The 26,414-nt window shown below is 44.0% G+C and overlaps 1 protein-coding gene across 2 annotated transcripts in view; it reads right to left on the bottom strand.

The window, feature by feature from the left end:
- The window catches only part of LOC119458717 (isoaspartyl peptidase/L-asparaginase), a 221,336-nt gene that overhangs the window by 134,411 nt on the left and 60,511 nt on the right, over positions 1 to 26,414 (bottom strand). Inside the window, exon 3 of one of the 2 annotated variants that reach the window (XM_037720573.2) lies at positions 14,003 to 14,207. In XM_037720573.2, coding sequence (XP_037576501.1) covers positions 14,003 to 14,189 — 187 coding nt within the window. In that variant the 5' untranslated portion in view covers positions 14,190 to 14,207. The remainder of the gene's footprint in view (positions 1 to 14,002; positions 14,208 to 26,414) is intronic. The other variant, XM_049671392.1, reaches the window with a different exon arrangement.

The raw sequence follows: 26,414 nt of genomic DNA, 5'->3' as shown, positions 1-26,414 counted from the left end.
CAAGCAAGCTGTGCAGAGGATGCTCGGTGTTATTAACTATTTTTCCAAGTATGTCCCCAGCCTGACGCAGCGAACTGCGCTTTTGCGCTCGCTTTTGAAACACGATGTGCAATTTGAATGGACGCCCGCACACGAAAATGAATGGCGTGACGTATGCAAGTCATTGAGCGCAGCCCCTTTGTTGGCAATCTTTGACCCAAACAGGGCCACGAAGGTTACATCGGATGCATCGCAAGACGGCGTAGGTTCAGCTTTATTGCAGCTACATGATGATTGGAGGCCAGTAGCCTATGCTTCGAAAGCCCTGACAGCGTCCGAGCAGCGGTACTCTCAAATAGAAAAAGAAGCGCTCGCATTAGTGTTCGGCTGCGAAAGATTTCACCATTTCGTTTATGGCCGTTCAGTGACACTCGAAAGCGATCATCGTCCTCTTATCGACATAGCAAAAAAGGCGATATCAGAAATGCCCCCACGTGTGCAGCGATTCTTCCTTAGGCTGTTACGTTACGATTACGTACTCACTTTTGTTCCTGGTAAACAGTTGAACCTGGCGGACATGCTGTCGCGATCCCCTGGTCCTGGAGACGGCACTCCAGTGGACACTACAGACGTGGACCTTCATGCTGTCAGCATGGTATCATCACTCGTTTCTGAGAGGACGTCTGGACGCCTGGCACGTGAGACGGCGTCTGATCCATATCTAAAAGTAGTGTTGCAAAAGGTTACGCAAGGAGAAACTGTGGAAGGGCCATTAGCTTCTATGAAGTCAGAGTTGTCAGTGGTCAACGGCATACTTCTCAAGGGAATGAAGGTGGTAATTCCCGCAAAAATGCGAGCAGAAATGCTAAAAAGAATTCATGAAGGGCATCTTGGCATAGGAAAATGTAAGGCAAGAGCGAGACAGTTGGTCTACTGGCCTAACATCAACTCTGATATTGAATCTCTTGTACAAAAGTGCGCTGTCTGTCAGCGACATGCCTACAGTCAACCAGCCGAGCCACTCATGTTGAGAAAGACACCTACGCAAGTGTGGTACCGCGTTGGAGCTGATATTTTTGAGTATGGCGGGAAGCACTACCTGTGTGTTTATGACGCCACTTCTAATTTTCCAGATGTGGACGAGCTTCGTGACCTGTCGACAACTTCCGTCATCGATGCACTCCGTGCCATGTTTGCAAGATATGGCCTCCCGTTGCAGTTATGCACCGACAACGGGCCACAGTTTGCCAGTCATGAGTTTGCCCAGTTTGCCGCACGGTACGACTTCGAGCATGTGACTTCAAGTCCGCGATATCCGTGCTCAAACGGATTAGCGGAGAAAGGTGTACAGGTTGTGAAAAGGATCCTTAAAAAGACCACGGAAGCTAACGAAGATTTCTGGCTAGGTCTGTTAAATTATAGAGCAAGCCCTTTGGAAGACGGACGATCTCCAGGCGAGTTGCTGCAGAGAAGACGTTTACGCACCCTGCTCCCAGACTTCACGCATCATCCGGCCATTCAGGTGAAGAAACACAACCAGACCATTCGAAACCATCGACCACTGCCGCCCCTCGAACGTGACGATGTCGTGCGTGTGAGAGGAAAAGCATGGTCACCGAAAGCCACCGTAATTGCGCAAGCAGGTCCACGGTCCTTCTTCGTTCGAACGGAGAACAAGAAGACAATACGGCGAAATAGACGCCATCTTCTCGCAACAAAGGAAAACCCTAGTCCAGAGGTCTCATTCAGCGACACTGACGACGAACCAGACGACGAGCAAGTTTCCTCGACGGCGTCATCAGAAGCCGGTCGCACAGATGGAGCAACAGAACAAAGCCCACCACCCGTGGCACTTAGGAGGTCCCAGCGACAGCCAAGACCACCCCAGCGGCTAGCGTATGATGCTAACTTTAAACAAATAGGCACGCGGTGAACCACCTTCTATCAACATTCTTTGAGGAAGGAAGATGTATCGTGTCCGCACGTGTGCGCGCTTCTGCATGCGCACAAGTTATTGTTGATGGAAGCCAAACCAACACCCATGCCTTTATCAACGAACACACCCCCTTTTCCCTCTCCCTGCAGTAGTATATTAACCGCATTCAATAAACAACGTAGTTCACTCTTCTACTGCTGTCCCGGCGTTTCACTCGGCACTTAGATGCCGATACAGGAGTGATTCGTTGAAGCTTAGTAGGCCTGCCTAATTTGGTTGCCTTGGTATCTTTCACAGAGCAGATGATATCTAACTGCGAAGTCTGCCAACGCCATCAGCGAGCTAATATGCGAGACAGAAATAGGAACGCGTCCTTAAAAGACAGTGGCAGTGGACTTTTTCCACCACAATGGGGCTACTTCCTTTTAGTGGACTACTATGGCAAGACATGACCCGGGAAAGAGCTGCTGGAGAAGATGGAATAACAGCAGATTTATTAAAAGACCGAGGGAGACATCATGCTTGAAAAGCTTGCGGTTTATGAGCACGCGATGCCTCATGACTTCAGTTGTACCATAGAGCTGGAAGAATGCCAACATTATATTAATCCATAAGAAGGAAATTGAAAAGAAGAGAATTGAAAAATTATAGGCCCACTAACTTGCTTTCCGTACGGTATAAAATATTCACCAAGATAATTCCCAATAGAATATGGGCAACACTTGACTTCAATCAACCAAGAGAACAGGCTGGCTTCAGGAAGGGATATCTTACAATGTATCACATCCACGTCATCAATCAGGTAATCGAGAAATCTGCGGAGCACAATAAACCTCTCTATATGGCTTTCATAGATTATGAAAAGGCGTTTGATTCAGTGGAGATACCAGCAGTCATAGAGGCATAGCGCGATCAAGGAGCTCGGGAGGCATACGTGATTATCTTGGGAAATATCTACACAGATTCTACACCTACATTGGTTCTCCACAAGAAAAGTAGAAAGTTACCTATCAAGAAAGGGGTCAGGCAAGGAGACACAATCTCTCCAATGCTATTCATTTATTCACTGCATGCTTTGAAGAATTATTCAAGCTCTTATTATTTTTATTTATTTATTTATTTATTTATTTATTTATTTATTTATTTATTTATTTATTTATTTATTTATTTATTTATTTATTCAATATACTGCAGGCCCAAATGGGGGCCCATGCAGGAGGGGCAGAATACATAAATATTTACATATGCACGTATGTATATATATACACACATGAAAAAGAAATACAAAAGCAATGCAACACATTCAATGATCAGAAAAAGAAATGAAATGAAAGCGACGACCAAATAGGTTTAATAGAAGGTACACTGAAGGAATACAACTTAGCAAACATTAGATCAGTATCACACGGAGTTTAAGGCATCAGGAACAAAAGTAATACGCATATATGAGCACTTTCAACCATTCTCGCGAGAGGGGAAAAAGACAAAATCGACAAATACCGGAAGTTGATGAACGAGCGACCATTGCAAAATGCGGAAAATAATAGAATAAGGAAGATGTGGAATATATCAAACAAAATTCACGTGTAAAAGAAAAAGAAAACAGTAACAAGGCTTGCTAACATAGCAATACTGCTAACATTAAAGACACATGCGTTCAATAGAATCGGTGCTTATCAATTGTGATAATGGTAGGCTGTTCCAATCTGTTATAGTGCGCGGGAAGAAGGAAAACTTAAAGAGGTTAGTTCGGGTGTTAAAGAATCAGCGTGACGATGCCGTGTTCGACGCGCGGTAAGTGGTTGAACATAAGCCTGTGGGTGAATGGACAAACAGTTGTTTTTAAGCAGAAAAAGAAATTTCAGTCTGTATTTTCCTACGTAGCTGTAGCGTTTGGATATTATGTTGAGTCATTAGGCTAGTAGGAGAGTCACTTGATCTATATTTAGAGAAAATAAACCTGACAGCTTTACGTTGGATCGTTAATGCTAAAGCGTTAATGTTAATTTTCTTATAGGGATCCCACACAATGCATGCATATTCAAGTTTTGGTCGGATGAGTGAAGTGTAAGCCAGTAATCTAGTACCAGAGGGAGCGTGCTTTAGTTTGTGCCTGAGGATACAAAGTTTTCTGAAAGCCGAGTTACATACGTTAGAAATGTGGCTATTCCAGCTGAGGTCACTGGTTATTGTTATTCCAAGATACTTATATTGGCTGACTTTGGTCAGCGGTCCAGAGCCGAGGTTATAGACAAACGACATTTTATTTTTCTTTTTTTTTTTGTTATGGACATGTTAACAGTTTTTTCTCTGTTCAATTCCATGCCCCAACGACTGCACCAGGAAAGAATGTTTTCAAGGTCAGATTTAAGCATTAATTGATCTTCGTGGCAAGTAACCTCGTTAAACAACACACAATCGTCAGCGAATAGTCTAACTTGAACAGGATGAGAAATTTCGTTAGTGATGTCGTTTATGTATATTAGAAATAGTAAAGGTCCTAGCACACTACCTTGAGGTACTCCAGAGGTTACTGAAAGTTCCTTAGAAGAGTAGTTATCAATTGAAACAAACTGCTTGCGATTAGACAAATAAGCCGCCACCCAGTTAATAATATAGGCTGGAAGCTCTATCGACTGTAGTTTTTCTACAAGTTTAATGTGAGGAACAAGGTCAAACGCTTTCTTAAAGTCTAAAAATATTACGTCAATTTGGCTTGCAAAGAGCACTTGCAAAGTAGTGAATAATTGTGGTTAATTGTGTCACAGTAGAGAATCCCTTCCGGAAACCATGCTGATGAGGAGACAGTACGTTGTTGTCGCTTAGGAATTTGGTTATTTCATTAGCTATAATATGTCCGATTAACTTGCAACATGATGAAGTTAACGATATCGGACGATCACTGGTTACTAGGGTTTTGTCACCTTTTTTGTTATGGGAACCACACGTGCAGTTAGCCAGTCTGTAGGAAGATTAGCCGAAGATAACGAGGAACGAAAGATAACAACAAGAAAAGGGGCTAACACTTCAGCATACCGGCGCAGAAACGCGTTCGGTATGTTGTCTGGTTCTGGAGATGATTTAGCTTTGAGGTTCAGCAACATCGACACTACACCCGGGTGCGAAACCATATCAGAGGTCGAGTTACATTGCATGCGGTTAAGGTTTATACCACCATCTAAATTTAAAAAAAACACTCTGAAAATAATTATTGAAGTGCTCCGCGATACGCTGTTTTTAGACAACGACATGGCCCTCGTGAACAATTTTGTCAATTGACTTGGTTTTTGAGCTTAGAAAAGCCCAAAATTTTTGGGGTGCCGTTCGAATAAAATTTGGCAATGTATGGTAAAAATACCAGCGCTTAGCTTGCCGTACTTCTTGGTTTAGTTTATTTTGAATTTTTTTGAATTTTGAGCTTCTAATCTGCAGGTACCTCCCACTGGACTGCTGCGCGTGACAACATCCGTGCCAACTATGCAGCAGCAGTGTGCAAAGTGTGCAACCGATAGCTCGAAGACACAAGATGCAACACCGAAGGACAGTCCACTTCGTGATGTGAATGTGAACCTATCCGCAATCGTTCCGAAGGACACTGGTGACCCTATGGACGTGCCGCCCTCTGGCGGTTCGACGAATGCAGCCAAGCGAGGTCCCCCAGTCAACGTGCTTCAACAAGACGCCATCGCATCGGAGCAACCGGCAAAAGAAGGTAAGGCCACTCCACGCCCTCGCCTACGCCCGCTCCCTCTCAGTCTTACCCTACGCCCACCCCTTCTGAATCCTATCGAGTTCATATACGTCCCCTTTCATGCTACGACATAACTTCAGTAGCCACAAAATATGTCCAAAGGGTCATCGACCAATCTCTTGAAACCACTGGATACAAAGGGTTCGCAGCATATAAATCTACCAACTCGATCACTGTGCACTTGGCATCTCTCAGTGATGTGCAGAAAATGTGCATTTTAACATCTATCCCACTGTCACAAGATCAGCACCTACCTGTGCAGTGCTACTTTGCATCGGGCCCTAATATACAGAGGTGTGTTGTCTATGGCATTGACCCGGAAGACACCCCTGTGATAATATGTCGGGAATTGACGTCCACGACACACAGGGTGCTCGCAGCTAGATTCATGGGCAAAAGCCGTACTTGCTTAGTGACGGTACAGGGCCCCCAATGTATTCCAGAACAGTTTTACTACTATGGTTGTATATTGCGACCTAAACTCTACCTCCCTCGGACGATATTCTGCTGTCGCTGCTTTCAACGTGGGCACATGCAGGCTTTTTGCCCTCAGCGTACTATTCACCCCGAAAAGCTCACAAAAGAAGGCCAACCACGATGTCGATGTGGCTTATGTAAATCTTATGAGCACGATATGACAAGCACAAGTTGTCCGTCTAAACAGAAGGCCACAGCACGGATACGAAAGGCTATACCAAAACGAGTATAGTAACAACTCGCAATCGTTATGAGGTTCTTGCAGAAGAGCCAGAGATGCTCATGGCAGAAAGAAGCAGAAGCCCCAGAAACACAACTGTATTCTTCTGCTCTTAAACGTGTCAAGCAGTCGCAGACAAAGAAACAGAAATTACCGGAACCTCTGTATCAGTCGGATGATGACCATGATGACTTTGACGCTCGGATAGACGCACTGGCCAGAGAGATTGAGCGACTACGCAAACAAAGAATTGGTAATTCTGCGGCGTCAGAAAACAGGACCAACACGTAACGCATCAACCAGTGCGAATGCCACTGTTACGCCTGGATCCCGTCCGGCACAACGGGTCAACCAAGCTGTTTGGACAGCATCAACCAGTGCGAATGCCACTGTTAAGCCTGGATCCCGTCCGGCACAATAGGTCAACCAAGCTGTTTGGACAGCAGTTTTAGATCAACTTGCTCAACTAACGTTGCTCATTCAGGATTGCCTGCATCATGGCTAATTCTGTGCAGCAGCTCTCACAGGATGGAATTCTACAGTTGAATTGTCGGGGCCTAAGCTCCAAGTTAGGAGAAATTAAAACCAAGCTTCAATATAATAAGCTACATGTATGGGCACTGCTTATTCAAGAGCCTAATAAGCTGTGCTCCCTGTCCAATTTTAATGGGTATCATAACCCATCTATTAGAGATAGACGTGCTACTACAATGGCTTCAGCTCCCGGAAAAGCTGCAGTGTATGTATCATCGCATATTGCCCACCCAGTGATTGATCTGGAGCCATGGTGTAGTGTTAATCAAGAAGTTGTCGGGGTCCTGGCACGACCAGTGAAGACTCCTGCCATTCTAGTGTCATTCTACGCCAGACCACAGCGCACACGTTTGAACTTGGGGTGGATAGCCCATCTATGGTCTACGTACCCGGGAATTCCTATTCTCGTGGGTGGAGACTTTAATGCTCCACATACAGAATGGGGGTACAAGTACAACTCCCGAAGAGGATGTCAAGTTAAAAACGTCATGAGCGATGCCACTTTTACACTGTTGAACCTTCACGCTGTGGCTACCTGTGCTGTACCCGCAGTATCTAGAACACACGCTCCAGACCTCACGTGTAAGTTTCGGGAATCATCGATTGATAAAGTAACCTCAGAGCCCTCGGAAATTCTTCCCGCTTTGCAAGAACTGCTCCGGAGTAACACCACTGTAACCACAGTTGACGAGGAACAACCTCAACCGGACCTCGCTCTTTTGCAACTTTGGGCAAAGCGACGTCAGGCAGAAGTGTATGCGTCGAGGAATCCCGATGTACCAGGTAGCCGTGCACGTGATAACCATATAGCGGCGAAGGCGCGTCGGCACGAAAAGCAACTTTCTCGACGACGATGGTATGAGTGGTGCGAGAATCTTGGATCGGGCATTGGAAACAGCACTTTGGCGTACGTTTCGGTCAATGGAACGCGGTCATAAGCAACCTGACCCTGCAGCGAGCGTTAGGTTAGCCATACAAAGTTCGCCACATGAATTTGCAGAACACGCTGCTAGAGCGTTTTTCCCGAAGTACGTACGATCACGCGTCACCTATCAACTGCCAGGAAATCGATGAGTCTGATGAATCCGAAATATCCAGCCCTTTCAGCATGGCCGAACTAATAGTGGCGATTGAAACTTCGAAGAAACGAACACCTGGACCCGATGGTATTCCTTATGACGTTTTCAAGAACACGGAAGGAGCAGCTCTCGACGCACTTCTTCAGGCTATTAATAAAGTATGGGAGGCTGGAAACGTTCCACCTGACTGGAAGCATTCAATTGTTGTCCCGATTCCGAAACCAGGAAAGTCTCCAAATAACCTGCTGTCTTTACGCCCAATTGCACTAACCTCAACTGTCTGCAAGCTCGCTGAAAAGATGCTGGCCACACGTGTTTCCTGGTGGCTTGAACGCCATGATAAATGTCATCCTGCTCAAATTGGCTTCCGTTCTTACTTGGGAACTGAAGAGGGTCTTTCTATCTTATCAGACGACGTTTTACAGATTTCACCACAGTCACGCTGTGCGCACGGTAGTAGCAACAGACATAACGAAAGCTTATGACAATATAGACCATGAAATCATTATTACGAACCTCATCAACCTGGGACTTCCACCGCGGGTCATAAGATTTATCTACTCATTTCTTCAGAATCGCACATTTGCGATTAGAGTAGATGGAAGGCAAGAAGGATATTTCACATCGAACAGAGGAGTCCCACAAGGTTCGGTTTTAGCTCCTCTTCTCTTCAACGTTGCTCTAATGCCTCTAGCTTGGCAACTACACCAGATTCCAGACGTGAAGTTTTTAATCTATGCGGATGACGTCACTTTGTGGTCCGTGCATGAAGATGTATCTCGACAAACTCAACACCTTCAAGAACCCCTTGATGTTCTGCACAACTACGCTCGGAAAGCAGGGTTGGACATTTCCGCCCAAAAATCAAGCTATGTTGTGGTGGCCAACAAGAAAGGACGCACAAGAATCACGCAGCACCCCTTTACATTTAAACTCGGCGCAGTCCCTGAGGCTTCTGAGGCTTCCCTGAGGCTTCTGAGGTCCGCATACTCGGTCTCGATATTCACCACTCCGGCAGTGGTGCACACTGGCTCCGTAAAATCCGACAAACTTCGACAAAAACACTTCACCTTATTCGTCGCATTGCAGCAAAAGCAGCTGGAGCACGTACTGTCGTAGCTCGACGGCTGGTACGTGCAGTCTTGCAGCCACGAATTTTATATCAGGCACAATTTCAACGGCTAACTTTGGCCCAGTTGGCACAGTTAGAGACGATTAATCGCGATGCTATGCGCACAATGACAGCACTACCACGCATCACTCCGATACCAACCTTACAGGAACATGCCCAGCTCAACACAATTGCAGAGCTAATTTTGCAACGTGAAAAAGCACGTGAAATAAAAAAGCAACTTGTTCCGGCTGTTGCTGCGTTGCATGCTCATTTTCAACGCGGCTCTCGGACTGACAATCAGTCCTATCCAATGCCTCCCTGGGAATTCACCAGCATCACAACTAACAAGCCAACGAAGTTACGACGCAGCGATACAACAGGTATTATTGACGACCACAATACCACCGATGCGTCATGCGCTAACACCTGCAAAGTCTATACGGATGCTGCTATTCTCCCAGACGGCGGGAGGACATCATTCCTTAGTACTACGCATAATTTGATCAGCGGCCACCAGCGCTATTTATCTACGGAAGCCAGCGCTCTAGTAATGGAACTTCAAGTCATCCACGACGCTGTGCAAGATGCGACATCTAAGCTGCCTAACAACTAAATATCTTCACTGATTCTTTAGCGGCTATTCAGGAACTGAAAAGGTTGACAAGGCTATGGAAATCTGCGAGACAATACACACTATGAATAGAAAAACAGCTACTTGCGTCAAGGTACACTAGATTCAAGGCCAGGCAGCGAACCCTCACAACATTGCTGCTGACTAGCAGGCACATTGCCCTCCTAATCCAGACATTCCGTCTATTCCCCTCCCACCTCAACCCCTTAACTCGCTCCGAGCCCGTAAAAATTTTCTCCGGCAGGACACACGCGCTCTTATCCCCCCGTCTGTCTGCTCCCTCCCCCTTCACCTTAGTAGGGCGGAGGAAGTTGTGCGTAGGAGGCTTCGGGCCGAGGTGGCCCTTACACCGGCTGTGATCTCAAGGTGGAACTGGTCGCATTTACCACTGGATGCTACGTGTCCATACTGCTCCGTCCCTGTGATGGAAGCAGATGCATATCATCTAATATGGACATGTACTGCTTTACAATCGGAACGTTCGCGTCTCCTACTACAAGCCGGCCTCCGCTACAGTGTGACAACCAGCTATGACCACTGGATACATGATAACAGATTCCACAAAACACTGCTTCAATTCATACACAACACAGGCCTCACAGCACACATATATTACACATATACATATCAAGAATTATGCCTTAACGGCAAGTCTTTATCGCAATAAAAAAAGAAAAAGAATGAGGCTGGGTTTTCAAACCATGTGATTGTCTCAATTTCCGAAGGCTTGCTCAGAGCAACGCACTCAGGAGAGAATGGTTCCTCGACGACAGCTAGCGCAGAGTCGGGTAAAGAGAAAAATTTCGCCGTGATTTCATACATTCACCTGAAGAAGATAACCTGAAGAAGATAGGACGTCGTGGAAAGGTCGACATAGTGTACTCAGCACCAAATAAGCTTATCAGCTTGTGTGCAAAAACAAGACCATATGGTACAATAAAGGACGCATGCCAAAAGCAGCACAAAAAATGGTACGTTAACTGTAGGAACTGTGTTATTTACAGAACACCTTTGCAATGTGGAACGAGTTATATCGGACAAACCGGCAGATGCATCAATGATAGGCATAGAGAACATGCCAATAAAGTTAATAAGCTTGCGGCGGATGGCTTCCCTCGCAATTCGTTGTCACAATTGCACAAGTTATTATCGGGAGAAGCAAATGCGAACTAACTCGTCTAGTCATTGAAAGTGCTCACATTGAAAAGTTCGGCGATACTTGTGTTAGAAAATCGTCCCTGTCATTATCTAAGAAGGAGTTGGAATTTCTTGCGCGTGTGTTAAACATACTAGTTTTCTCTGCCTAGTCTGCAAGTTTCATTTTATTATTTTACCATGTACTTTATTGTGTTGCCTTCGTCTGCAAGTATATTAGACTATCATGTACCGTGTCAGTAGAAACGTGCTCGTGAAGCGAGTGGAAAAAAAGTGTAAAAAAGTGAGGGTTTAAAAGTGACGCCCGTCCCGGAAATAAATCGCCTGTGTGTGTCTTCCTTCTTTTACGTTCGTCTGTTTTTTGCGCTACAAGAAGAAAATCTGGAGTCACATTGCTTGTTCATCTTCCGCGTAGTACTCTGGAAACCATCGCAACGCTACACGTGTGCACGAGATTGCCTCTGCTCATACTGCGCAATAAAAAAGCAACTACGTCACCTTTTTCAAGCGAAGCTTGTATACGCTAGCATGTGCCGACGATGAAACGCTAAAAAATTCAGAGCCCTTCCCCTGTAGAGAAAATGGGGATAAGCGAAGCTTGTGGCAAGACGACGTTCCGCTTCGTTTGCCCTAAACGCCGGGTCGGCGGCCCGTCACTGACGTTTGCCCTCAACATCGCGCTGCCACAAATCGGGGTCCGCGGCTCTTCGCTGACGCTTCGCCTAGGCTTGGGGTCCCACGTGTGACAAGGGCGCGTTACAGGTCCCCGAGCCCATAGGAGTATGTGCCATTGAGCCCTACTGCACTGTCACCAGGATCGGCCCACTTTTCAGCGCGACACCACCACCACTGCCGACACTTGTGAGCCTATAAAGGTTCGCTTGAAAACCGGCTGCTCTCAGAGCTGGACGGGCACGCGCTCGTGCTACGTATGTCGTCGTCGTCTGCTTCCACAGCTGTCTGTGTGAGTGTGTGTGAGTGATTTTAAAAGGAAGAGAAAAGTACAGCGCCGTAACTGCCTCTCGGGGGAGGGCACCTCAACAGCGCTGTACAGGGAAGGGGGTGAGGGACATATAGTGACAGGTTAGTGAGAAAGTGGGGGAGAGGGGAGAAGAGAAAAAAAAACCGAGCAGCAAGGCCAGGAGGTGAAGGCGGCTCGACTGCGTGGCTGCTTATCGTTCCAGCGTAGAATTTCACGTCTTTTCTGTCATCATAATGGGAGGCCGCGTTTACGCGGGTATGAGCCATTGCTTAAAGGGGGTGATGGGCCATTTATTACCATACGTAAGGGACCGATTTAATTTTGAAGAAATTTCATGGAAATCCATCCAGAATGAACGCGCTCGGGAAAGGGCTCGTCGTCGACGTGCCGATTCTAGCGCGTGAGCGCTTCCGAAACGTCAGCGAAGAGCCGCGGACCCCGAGTTGTGGGAGCGCGATGTTGGGGCCATCGAGCCCTCCAGGAACCCGACAACGGTGGTGCACGTCTCGGCAACGCTAGTGCCAACTTCCCCCGTGCAACGGCCTGGTTTCAACGCGAGTTTCTCAACCAGAACTTCGGAGCCAGCTGCAGTGCGTGTGACCGGTTTAAAGCCCCTATATATTTATATATATGGGTTTTAGACCGGTTAGCCTCTGCGCACCGCTGTTGGTATGGTAGAAATGCTGGAAAACGGGTTTGTGTTTGAGTTTCCTTGTTACAGAATTACGCTTTCTCATACATTCAAATCCGACGCTATCATGTCTGTAGGTTGTGGTTAAGTCGTACTTTACGCTTTTTCTGACGGATTTTGCTTTGATAAATTCAATTTTCTTCACTAACGCCTTGCGCCTTGCGGAGGGGGCCTGTTTCATCGGAGAGCGAAAATTATCCACGGTTCGGGATTATTTTCTCCGCCACCGACGCCGGCGCGCCCACACCGACACCGACGCCAGATTTCCTGGGAAACGGGGTCCTTAACGCTATCGTGTTAACACACATACAGCTTCCCTTACCCGCCTTTCCTAGACAATTCAGGGGCAACTGATTTTTATAGATACCTACACAGTATGGTTGGGCCTTTAAGGCACGTATTGTGTCTTTGTGAATGGATATGGCCACCTAGTAAGCAATATGAACGCTCTGCTTTATTAGGTGATATGAAACTCTACGTTTGAGCACTGAACCTAACCAGGTAACCGCCACTGACATTTATAACTCGGACCCAGAAATGATATTGCGTATGCCTCAAAACCTCAAAAGAAAGCAATCAAGCATGGTGGACTGGATTCGCCTTGGTTGCTACATGCCTCACAGGCTGCAATAGCAATGCCCTAAATTGTGAATGCTGTGCAGGTGCCAGAAACACTTGCCCACATGTTCGCATTTGTCTGGAATGTCTGTGAGAACAATACAAGATGGCTAATTCGGAGCGCGAACTACTCGGGCAAAAGCTAAGGCACGACAAGGCACAGCACAGACGGCAACTCAAGGTTTATTCCAAAGGTTAGAAACTTTTAGAACGCGATATGTCATACGTCATCAAAAAGAGCATGCAAAACAAAGAAAGTTTTCGGTGTTACGCAAGCCAAAAAACGTATTTTCTGTTCTCGTGCCTTGGCTTTTGTCCTAATAGTTTGCGCTCCGAATTAGCCATGCTTCCGTACTAACTCCACCATTTTTCGTATTTTAGTCCGTTGTGTTGCACCTTTGGTTGTAAGCCCGGCACATAGACACATGGCTTTATTGATGCCACGACATGGTGGACTTCAAAAGTTGGCAACCAAGCCTGATGCACTGGATTCGGCTTGGTTTCGTATTCACCAAGTTGCTACACACATCACAGGCTGCAATAGAAATGCCCTAAATTGTGGACCAAGCACTGCCAAGAGGCTTGACAACCCATGGAATATTCCATGCAGACAATACAGGGCACACACACTTTTAGCGAAGCCCCGTTGTACAGTGCGTCTATTTTATGGCCCCATGGAATAGACGCACTGTACAACGGGGTTTCGCTAAAAGTGTGTGTGCCCTGTATTGTCTGCAGCTTGGCAATATATTTTGCGTAGCCGCAGGCTGGCACCACTAAACGGATGGCAAATAAAAACCAAAGTGCGTCGCGAAGAAAGGTGAGTCAGCCTGACCAGCATTGAAAGCAGGGTGGTCCTCCATAACCCGGACGGCTGCTTCGACAGCATCGACGGAGGTGCCTCCATGCTGCAGCATTGCGTATCCCGCATCCACTGCCGCACGCAGGGCCACCATCTTCTCTTCAAGAATGGGCGAAGAGACCTTCCCGGCCCCACCATGTACTGCCACGACTGGAAGCATGCCTGCACAGTGAGGCAGCTGTAATACAGGCGGATAATGAGAAACGAATACGATTATACCAACAGACACATAACTACAGCACAAGGGCACTCATTAGCCATGACACACATCTCCTGCCCGTCTGGTCACCTCGCCAATTCTCTGATTGCTGAATGTCTATTGTGTGCTTCTCAGGCATTTAAGGGAATATGCAAGTCGAATAATGAGAAATTACTTTTAGCTTTAGATGTCAAAGTTACACTTCAACCTTAAAATATTAAGAACCTTTTCCAAGCAGAAGACTGTGAAAAACGGTTCTAGTCGAGTCATGGTAGTCATTTTTCCATTCATGCTCCGTCGATGAGGGTCGCAACAAGCATTGTTTACCCAGACTCTCCTGGTGTCAGCACCAGCTCATTCTTCGATTTTCACCAGTGCTCAGGGACCTTAACTCCATCGAATCACTTGAAACGCACATTCTCAATAGTTTGTCTAGGTCAAAGTGTCTTGTGCTGTTTTGCCGTTTTGTTATGCTTTCATATACTTAATAATAATAATAATAATAATAATAATAATAATAATAATAATAATAATAATAATAATAATAATAATATCTTTATTTATTTCCAACAGATTGGGGGAGACAGGGAAGAAAAGCTGCAAGTGCAGCTTGAAGAAACACCCTGCCCCCTATGGTCACAAGACATGGGCAACGCGGAGCTGCCACGTGTTTTTGACAATATAAAAATACACAATTTCCAAGAATGCATGAGAAGTACTAAGTGAAAAGTGAGTAATTGCGCGTAGATCAGTTACGCAACGTTTCACACATCACAAAGAAATATATATATATATATATATATATATATATATATATATATATATATCAATCAATCAATCAATCAATCATGTTTATTTAACGTGCCCAGGAACAGCCCTAAGGTCTGAGTGCTGGCGCACGCATACATTACAAACCAAAAACAAGACACTCGGGGAAAAATCATTAAAAAATAAATGAATAAAAATAAAAATTGTGAAAAGAAGAGAGTACGGACAACAAAGCGCAAAGTAAATACAAAAGAAAAAGGAGAAGGACACTTGAACAATACATGATATTATAATACAAGGCAAAGCTCAGACAAGAACGATGACAAGGAGTTATGAAAGATATCAAGTTCACGAAAGTAAGCGTTATAAAGATTCTGTATTCTGTGGACAGTTGAGTGTTCGTGATGACAGGCAGGCACATGGAAAGGTCTATGTTCTCTGGTGATCTTGCGTGGGATGCGGAACATGACACAGCTGAGAAGTTCGGGACACGTGAGGTTACCGTGAAGGAGTTTAAAGAGAAACAGAAGGTCAGCGCGATTACGTCGGTCGCGAAGCGAAGGCAATGACAATCCAACAGTGCTAGTACAGGGTGCAATGTCCAGGTTTGCAAAGCGGTGATTATATATGCTTAGAAACTTTTTCTGGACACGATCTATAATGTCACTGTTGGATCTAGAAGAGCCATTCCAGACGACCGACGCATATTCGAGTTGAGGAAGGCAGATGGTTGTGTATAATTTGCGGAATGGTGTAGGAGACTTGAATTCCCTCGATAGTCTGCATACAGAACCAAGAGAGCGCATACCCCGCATTGCAACACGTTTAGTGTGAGCCGAAAAGTGTAAGGTTGCATCAAAAAGTACACCAAGATTATTGATCTCGCAGACCTTACACAACGGCACAGAATCTATAGAATAAGAAAAAGAAATACTTGCTGTTTTGCGTGTGAAAGTCATGACTTTGGTCTTAGCAGCATTCAAGGTAAGGTTATTATCCTTGCACCATTTAGAAAAGGAAAACAGGTCAGACTGCAGGGCGTGACAGTCATCAACAGTGTGAATTTTCTTAAAAATCTTGATGTCATCGGCATATAGAAGGAAAGAAGAGTTCCGAATAACAGAAAGAACGTCATTAATAAAAATTAAAAAAGGAGTGGTCCTAATACTGACCCTTGAGGGACGCCGCTAGTTGCCAAGTAAGAAGAAGATGTTTGGCCATTGACGTTAATATAACACGATCTATCAAGAAGATAACTGCGCAAGAGATTCACAACTGACGAGTCAACATCAAGGTGCGTAAACTTGATCAGAAGCAGCGAGTGGCTGACTACATCAAAAGCCTTGCTGAGATCACAGTAAATGGTGTCAACTTGCCCCCTTTGAAGTACCGGCGTGGAGATCTGTGTCATGAAACTTCCGAGATTTGTGATAGTGGAGCAGCCGGTGAGAAATCCATGCTGATTCGGAATGAGCGAGTTCTTCACAGTAAAAGACAATATGTTGTGAAGAGCAAGCTCAAAAATCCTGGACGTAGCACAGAGAAGAGAAATTGGGCGATAATTCGACACATCTGATTTACATCCAGACTTAAATACAGGAAAAACACGAGCAGTTTTCCACATGTGAGGGAAAGTGGAAGTAGTCAAAGAGTTATTAAATATAGATGTCAATACAGGAGCAAATATACTGCCGTAAGCTTTTAGAATTGCGGAAGGGATGCCGTCAGGGCCGCAGTATAGGGAAGGCTTCAAGCGCCTAAGGCATTCGTGGACAAGCTCTTCATCAAACAGCACAGCACTAGATGTAGGAACCGTCGTGTGCTGCTGACTGACATCAGCGTTGAAACCTGCATCTTTATATAAGGAAGAGAAATGGGCTGCAAAACAATCCGCGACTGCTTGGACTTCTGCCCCTCTAGAGTCAAGTAAGCGAAAACCCTCTCCATGTTTATTGGAGCGCTTACGGATATACTGCCAAAATTCTGCCGGCCGGTCGGAGGCGCTTTTTTCCAAGAATGCCATATATGAATCTTGATCCCGCTTATAGAGACGTTTACAGAGAGCCCGAAAAAAGCGGAATTCATCTCTGTACTCATTAGGCAACGTAATTCTGGATTTTCGGTGTGCGCGATCTTTATGCTTTAGGGCAATTAAGAGTTCAGACGAAAACCAGTGGGGATATCTAGAGCGTCTAGGCCTGTACTGGGGAATGTATTTGCGCATACTGCTCAAAACAAGCTCTGTAAACTGATCTACTTGGTCATTAACATTGCTTTTGTCGGTAACCAGTGACCAGTCGGTGGTGGACAAGGAATTATATAAACCAACATAATCACCACGCTTGAAAGCAAAGCGTGGGGATTCATTTACGCCGCTGGAGGAGCTCTGCCTCAGTGCTGACACAGAGGCAGTTATCTTTAGTGGCGGATGAAACTTATCGGTACGCACAAGGAAAATTTCGGAACGAGAGACATCTAAAACCTGAGCATTTGAGATGCAAAGATCTAAGACGTTGCCACAGGAATTGGCGACTAAGTTATGCTGTTGAAGGGAACAGAAAGACAGAAAGTCCAACAACAGGCTGCATTTCTTCTCTGTGTAATGATTGTAATGAGAATATCTAAGTGTGTTCCAATCAATACCTGGTGTATTAAAATCACCAAGAAGAATTACTTTGTGCTTACTATGGGAGGATATTACACTTTCAATGGAAGAGATGACCTCATCATACAAAACAGGGGAAATATTCGGCTGTACATAGAACGATCCAATCAACAATTTTTCACATCGGGCTAAGCTAACTTCTAGCCATATCGACTCCCGTACACTTTCTATATCGATGCTCCGTACACATCTCAGTGAATTGTCAACTGCGATCAGTACGCCACCACCTTTTTGTTGAGATCCACTGAAGTCCCGGTCACTGCGGAAGACGTTGTAGTGCGGTGGAAAGAAGTCTGAAGACGAAATGTCACCACACAGCCAAGTTTCAGAAATAACAAAAATAGGAAAAGAAGATGAGATTACATTGCAAAAAAATTCGCGTGCTTTGGTGCGAAGTCCGCGAGCGTTTTGGTAAAAAATTTCCAAATTACACGCCACTTTGATCCTTGGGGGTTGTTATTTCAGTAGCATGAATCATGTCATCGTGTAGCACACCACGGAAAGGCTTGAACAAGCAACCCATTGGCCACATTGACGGGTCGTTCAAGCGCTTAAGGGCTTCTTCATCAACGGTTATATGAAAAGAAGAATACGATTGATATTTAGTTCTAAGTCGCCGGCAGGAGAGGGGAGAAATATTCAAGGCCTTTAAGTGGTTGGTCAGGTCGGAAGAGGTTGTTTCAGAGCTCAAATTAGAAACAAAAATAGCCTTAGGTCGATGCTGCCGTTGAGCTACAGATAATGTGGAAGTCTTTCGCGCTCCAACCGAGGCAGGACTCTTGTTTTTTTGTGTAGTCACGGGTGCTTTTTCAGTGGACGAAGCGAAATAACGTGGGGAAACAGCATCTCGTCGTTCAGCAGTGCGTTGTAACACAGGTACATTAGCTCGCGTTGAGGCAGGAGTAGAAGTAGTAAGGGTGGGTGACTTTCCGGAGTCGGCAGGTGTCTTCACAGGCATGGCAGTTGCACGTCGCGACAGCTCGTCGCGCAGGCAACGAACCTCCGCTCGAAGGGAGGCGACGACTTGGGTCTGTTGCTCCAAGCCGCGGGAATGGTCCTTACGAAGGCGTTCATTTTCCTCTATATATATATATATATATATATATCGACGGACGTACGTCCAGTACATTGGGCACGGCGGCACCGCAACGAACATGTGGTCCTCAAACCCCTTCGTTTTTCTTCTCCAGGCAATACCGGCAATCCTGCTAGCGACCCAGAGCAAGCAGCACGTTTCGCAACTTCCCGAACGAACCGTCGAAGGAAGTACAAGCACGGAATTCTATGACGTCCCATGGGCCGATCTGTTTGCCGACACACGGGCATATCAACCGGACAGCTATCATACCGTGATACCAGGCTTCGTGACGTCATCGACTACTGACACTTATAAAGAGAACAGCTTGCAAGGTTCCGGCATTGGGCACGGCGGCACCGCAACGAACATGTGGTCCTCAAACCCCTTCGTTTTTCTTCTCCAGGCAATACCGGCAATCCTGCTAGCGACCCAGAGCAAGCAGCACGTTTCGCAACTTCCCGAACGAACCGTCGAAGGAAGTACAAGCACGGAATTCTATGACGTCCCATGGGCCGATCTGTTTGCCGACACACGGGCATATCAACCGGACAGCTATCATACCGTGATACCAGGCTTCGTGACGTCATCGACTACTGACACTTATAAAGAGAACAGCTTGCAATGTTCCGGCATTGGGCACGGCGGCACCGCAACGAACATGTGGTCCTCAAACCCCTTCGTTTTTCTTCTCCAGGCAATACCGGCAATCCTGCTAGCGACCCAGAGCAAGCAGCACGTTTCGCAACTTCCCGAACGAACCGTCGAAGGAAGTACAAGCACGGAATTCTATGACGTCCCATGGGCCGATCTGTTTGCCGACACACGGGCATATCAACCGGACAGCTATCATACCGTGATACCAGGCTTCGTGACGTCATCGACTACTGACACTTATAAAGAGAACAGCTTGCAAGGTTCCGGCATTGGGCTCGGCGGCACCACAACGAACATGTGGTCCTCAAACCCCTTCGTTTTTCTTCTCCAGGTGAGAAAATATTTTGGAAAATGCTATCACAGTAATGACCCGTTTCTCCTGGTGCTGCCGTGACCTCGGCCAATGTGTTTTATAGTTAACCGTTGTTTCGCATTTTTAAAACTGCTACTGCTAGTAGATGGCGATGTCGACAGCAACCCTGGACCTGACACGCAGGCGATCTTGGCAGAGATTAGAAATGTTGCCTCTGACCTAAATACTATCAAAGAAGAAAACAAGAGAACCAATGAATCCTTAACAGCTGTACATGCTAAGCTCGACAAGCTTGCACTTCTAGAAGAGAGGATAACTTCTGCTGAAGAAAAGGTATCGTCACTGGAACACAGCGTCAATCGCATGGCTAGACAAATAGATGAACTTGAGAACAGAAGCAGGCGGTCAAATTTAATAGTATTTGGCATTACTGAGACCGAAAATGAGACTTCGGCTACTCTCGAGGAGGAAATTACCGGCAAACTTCTCAGAGACACCCTCGGGGTGACAATATCGGGCACCGAAAGAATTCATCGTCTCGGTGCAAAAAAACCAAACAAAACAAGACCTGTAATATTCAAGCTTGTTGACTTCAGAGACAAATCCAAAATACTCAGAAATTGTTCGAAACTAAAAGGCTCCAAGGTATCTATCGGCGAAGACTTTTCAATGAGAGTACGGAACATAAGAAAAAATCTTTGGGTTAGCAGCAAGACAAACAGAGATAGACAAGAAAAGGTTACGCTACACTTCGATAAAATTAAAATCAATGATGAGTTATTCGCTTGGGATGAGGAGACGAACACCAGAGTAGCAGTCACAAAAAACTAAGCAGAGCACGTAACCTCTCACCCTACGAGTCATATGATAACTTTACCGTCATTAATATCAATGCCAGAAGTGTCGTAAACAAGGTGGTCGAACTGGAAGCATTCCTTCTTGAGCATAGTCCTGATGTCGTCACTATCACCGAAACATGGCTCTCCCCACTTATATCAAACAGCGATATCTTTCCACCGGGCTACGTAGTAGTACGCAGCGACAGAAGTACACGTGGCGGCGGAGTTGCAATTTTAGTGAAGGATGACATTCAGGTAACGCCCCTACCACAAATCGACGGCGCCGAGGCACTTTGGTGTAAGATTAAGAAGGCGAACTTATCTGCTGCGGTTGGAACATTGTATCGCGCACCTAACTCAGGAGTAGATGGGTTACAAGCTTTGTCCGAATATATGCAAATTCATCTTAAAAACGCAAAACAAATCATTCTTACTGGAGATTACAATCTTCCTGACATAGACTGGAATTCGAATTGCAGTGGGCACACAGAAGTAGCCTCTGCAGAAACACTGCTCGAGATAGCATTCAACTTCGGTTTACGACAGATAATTCGACAACCCACTCGCGTAACTTCCACAAGCTGCAGTGTTCTGGATTTGATATTTATAAGTGACAATGTCCTTTCAGACAGTGCCACGTGGGAAGTATTGGACGGCGTATCAGACCATAAAGCAACTAAATGTTCTATGTTATTGCAGTCACCAAAGCGTAAGGATGAGCGTTTCACGAATGTTTTAGACTGGTCAAATGCTGATGACGTCAGCACTATTTATTTCCTTGAAAACTGTTATTCGGCTTTTCTTAATGATTACCAAAACGATTCAGTTCGAGCAGATGACTTATGGCTATCTTTTAAGAACATTGTTCAAAACTGTTTGACATCATTTGTACCCGTAAGGAAAAAGAGAGTGCATAAAAAGAACCCGTGGATAACCCGTGATATAATACACATGAAACGTCGGGTTACAAGGCTAAGAAAAGCTAAAAATAAGTCTGACGAATCCCACTTAACTGAACTAATCCGCAAGCTCTCCCATTCTCTAAAAGCAAATATAAGAGCAGCTAAAGATAGATACCTTAATGTTAATGTTACTTTAAATAACTTTATCAAAACGGCTCCTCATAAATTCTGGAGATATTTGAACTCCCGAATTCATAAAGAAAACAACCTACCTCACACTGAAGCTTTAAAGAAAGCGAAAATGTTTAATGACTATTTCAACTCTGTTTTTACCATTGATAATGGTGTTTTACCCCCAATAGGAATTGATGAAGGGACTAGAAGGGAACCAATGGGTGAGATAATTATTACGGAACCAGGGATCTTTTCACTACTTCTTAACATTGACGAGAAAAAATCCAGTGGACCTGATGGCATTCCGAATACTTTTCTGAAAAGATACGCCGAGTGGATAGCCAAATACCTTTCACTTATTTATCAAAAATCTATGAACACTGGTGAATTACCGCGTGAATGGAAAACTGCTAAGATTATACCGATCCATAAATCTGGAGATGCTACAAATCCCTCTAACTATCGTCCAGTTTCCTTAACTTGTACTGTCTGCAAAATATTTGAACATATCATACTTAAACACATTATGCAGTTCACAGACGACAACAAACTTCTATGTGAAAATCAACATGGGTTTAGAAAAGGCCGGTCAACGACAACGCAACTAATTGAAACAATCCATGACCTCGCAACTTCCATTAAAAACCGTGGACAAACTGACGTTATCTTTCTTGATCTATCGAAAGCCTTTGACCGGGTATCGCACACTAAGTTATTCTGGAAACTTGATAACTTATTTGGTAATTGCAAGGTCACAAAATGGATTAAAAATTACCTTTCAGACAGGACCCAGTATACTCACTGCAACGGCTACTCATCCGAACACTCACCTGTTTTATCAGGAGTACCGCAAGGCACAGTACTAGCTCCTATTCTTTTCCTCATTTTTATTAATGAATTAGCTGAGAACTCGGATGTGACAGTCCGCATGTTCGCAGACGATTGCATAATATATAAAGAAGTCAACAATACTACAGACCAAGTTACTCTGAACAATGCACTTAGAAACGTTATGAACTGGTGCCGATCATGGCAGATGAATATTAATCTAGATAAATCTGTCTCTATGACAATATCAAGAAAAAAGCAGCCTCTGTCGTTCACCTATGTAATAGATCAAGTACCGTTAAAAGTCGTTGACCAATACAAGTACCTCGGAGTAATTATTTCCTCAGACTTAAAATGGGATAAACAGGTGTCATATATTTCATGTAAAGCCTTTTCCGCTCTCTGCTCGCTAAAACGGTCACTCCGGACTGCTTCACCAAGTACAAAACTATTAGCATATACATCATTAGTTCGCTCAATTCTTGAATATGGTATTATAGCTTGGTTTCCACACACGAAAAGATGTATTGATAAATTAGAAGCAGTACAAAGAAAAGCAATTAGATTTGTATACAACAAGTATCGACGCCGTGATTCGCCTTCTGAACTCCTTGCAAGAGCAGGTCTTTTTACAATAAACAAACGAGCAAAGCTTCTACGACTCAAGTTCGCATTTCAGCTATTAAATAATGAAGTAAACGGAAATAGCCGCCGACTTCTGTCGTTCTCAGAGACCAGGCCCACTAGAACAAAACATAGTAAACACTTGAAAGAGTATAGATTCCACAATGACACATTTAAGTTCTCATTTTTTCCACGGGCAATAACAGAATGGAATGCACTACCAGAAGACGTCGTTGGTAGCAGTTCAAGTGATATGTTTGTCTCAAGACTAACTAATTATATTTCTCTACTGCCTTAGCTTGAAAGATTAAAAGTATATATCAGTGTTTTTCAAGTGTTTTTCATGCCAGTGATTGTTCGTGAAAAGGTTTCTTTTTTATGTTTACAGTGTTATTATTACCTTTGTGTATATGAATTGCATACATTTATATGACTTGCAGGAAAGTGTCTGTACTGCCTTTATTACTTGTCCACAATATTTGGAATTGTTATTAACAGAAACTGTTTGGAATTGTTATTAACGGAAACTGTTAATCAAGTTTGATACCACTCTCACAGTTGTATTTGTGTCCCGACCCTGCTACAGCCTTACATATAAGGCTAGCAGTATGTATTAAATATATATATATATATATATATATATATATATATATATATATAATGTAAATGTATACAAGAAGCTGTACACTGAACTAATCTCCACTCCCCAAATAGCTGACCGTATAAACATGAATGTTAGTCCTGCTGATTAAGTCAAGAAAATTCGGATGGAGTAAGTGCACATATATCAATTCCAGATTTGTTGTAAGCATTTAAAAGCCTTGGTAAGTTGTTTTTTAGCATTTGTGAGCTGTTTTAGTTCTGAAACGGTGCACTGTCTAGGGTTCTGTGTTTCTTGTGAAACGTGAGGGGACGCGTTCTTCTAAACAAGATAATTTAACAAGGGATAGATAATTTTTCCTGTTCATGTGATAAAACTTCTGCAAAAGTCGACGCCTATAAGTTTCGTGCACTGTGATAATTTTAAACTTGTCAAATAAGTGTTTGGTGTGTGCATCGTACCGAACATTTGCGAGGACGCGTACTATCCTTTTCTGTAATAAAAATAATTTGTTTAAATTCGTATCAATTGTAGTGCCCCATACGAGGTGACAATAATTGATATGAGAAGCGAATGAGGCGTTATATAAGAGTACTTTAACTGATGTAGGAAGAAGGTATCGGTTTCGGCTTATTATACCTGTTATCTGACTCAGTTTTTGCGTTACAACGTTTACATGGTCATTCCATAGTAGTGATGAAGAAAAATGGACGCCTAGGATTTTGATGCTTTCTACAACTTCAATCTGAGCATTATTATACGCAATTCCATGTAGTAAAGGGGAGGTGCTTCCTTTGGGACGGAAAATTATAGCTTTCGTTTTGGTTGAATTGACACATAAACAGTTTTGCTTTGACCATGTGCTAAGATTCAGGAGCACTTCATTTGATATTGTGATAAGCTCGGTGTAAGAACGTGACGTTAGAAATATGCTGGTGTCGTCTGCGTAAATTATAAATTTTACGTTGAAATAAATATTTACAATATCGTTAACATAGAGGTTAAAAAGCAAAGGACCCAGAATGCTGCCTTGAGGTACTCCAGAAAGTATAAATCTTTCTTGGGACGTGAAGTTATTTATCTGTATATATTGGCGTCTATTTCGAAGATACGACTTAAGAAATTCGAGAGGAAGTCCTCTAACTCCATAACGATTGAGCTTATGAAAAAGAATATTGTGGCTAATATAATCAAACGCTTTGCTGAAATCTACAAACAGACCGAGAGTGGGAAGCTTGTTTTCGAAATTGTTAAGAATATATTATTTTTGATGCAGTAGAGCTAACTCAGTAGACTTGTCTTTTTGAAACCCATACTGAGATTCGCTAATTAAGTTGTGCTTGTTACAAAATGAGTTTAAACGTACAAATATTATTTTCTCTAAAGCTTTGGAAAAGATAGGGAGAACGGATATGGGCCGGTAATTATTTATGCCTAACCTGCTGCCTTTCTTATGGAGTACTGTTACTCTCGCAGTCTTCGTCTTTGCAGGAAAAACACCGGTTGCGATGCACAAGTTGTATATTTGTACAAGTAGCTCAGCGATCTCATGTAGCACAAATTTTACGGGTGTCATTTGCATCCCATCAGGATCAATGCTTGACGAATTTTTAAGACTAGAAAATACTGTGTGCACTTCATGAACAACTGTAGGCTGGAAAAAGAGCGTGTTCTGATTTGGAGGGAAAGTAAGGTCAGGAAGTTTTGAAGAAGTAACGTAGGTATCGCGATACACAAAATATTTATTAAACTGTTCAACCATTTCCTGCTGTGATAACTGCTGTCCTTGTAAGCAATTCTTTCTATAGGCTCGCTCCTTCTTTGTCGCCCCAATACAAAATTCAGCTTATTCCAAAGTTTATCGCTCTGAGAGCATGAAGAAAACATTTGGAAATAATAAGCATCTTTTGTTTTCGTAACTCTTTGGTTAGTTTATTTCTGTACTCTTTAAAAACCTTCAGGTCAGCAGGGTCACGGTATTTTACAAATTTAGCATAAAGCTGGTCACGCTTCTTTATTTTCTTAAACAGGTATTTTGTTAGCCAAGGCGTTCTGAAATTTTTATGCTTCCGTTTTTTGTAGACGAAGTGTTTTGAATAAACATCAACAAACATTGTGATAAACATAGTGTGAGCCATTTCCGCATTATTTTCCTGAAGGATATTATCCCAGTTCACCTCGCTTAGTTCTGCCTGAAATGCCCGCAGTGTTTGTTCACTAATGTCCTGATATAATATGTCAGATTCGTTTCTGCGTATCGCAATATTTGCACTTTGAACGTACATACAAATTGGCATGTGATCACTAATGCAATGCGCCAAGACACAACTGCTAATACAGGAAGGAGGATAACTTGTCAAAAAGAGATCAAGCGTCGTTTCACTTGCAGCTTCTAGGGTGAGTTCAGATAAGGAGAATCAGAGGGACGTCGCAACTATCTTTTATTTCTAACAAATTTTATATAAATATCATACTAAAATCCGTCAAAACACCGAAACCGAGCTTACTCTAGCGGACACCTTTTTTCTCAACAGGAAAAACGTTAACTGAGAAAAGCTGGAAAATGCGGCTTTTGCAGTGCTCGATGTCCCAAATTCGAGAGTAATAAAACAAAAAATATTCAACGCTTTTATACATTTTATACCTATTTTACGCAAGTTTATTAAAAGGACCCTGAACCACCCTTCGGGCTTGGTTCGCAGGTAGCATACGCTGTTGTGAACATCTCAGCCAAGTTTTT

This window comes from Dermacentor silvarum, chromosome 7 (genome assembly GCF_013339745.2).
Source record: "Dermacentor silvarum isolate Dsil-2018 chromosome 7, BIME_Dsil_1.4, whole genome shotgun sequence".
NCBI lineage: Eukaryota > Metazoa > Arthropoda > Arachnida > Ixodida > Ixodidae > Dermacentor > Dermacentor silvarum.
Note: the sequence above shows the minus strand (reverse complement) of the source record. Positions and strands in the feature narration are given on the sequence as shown.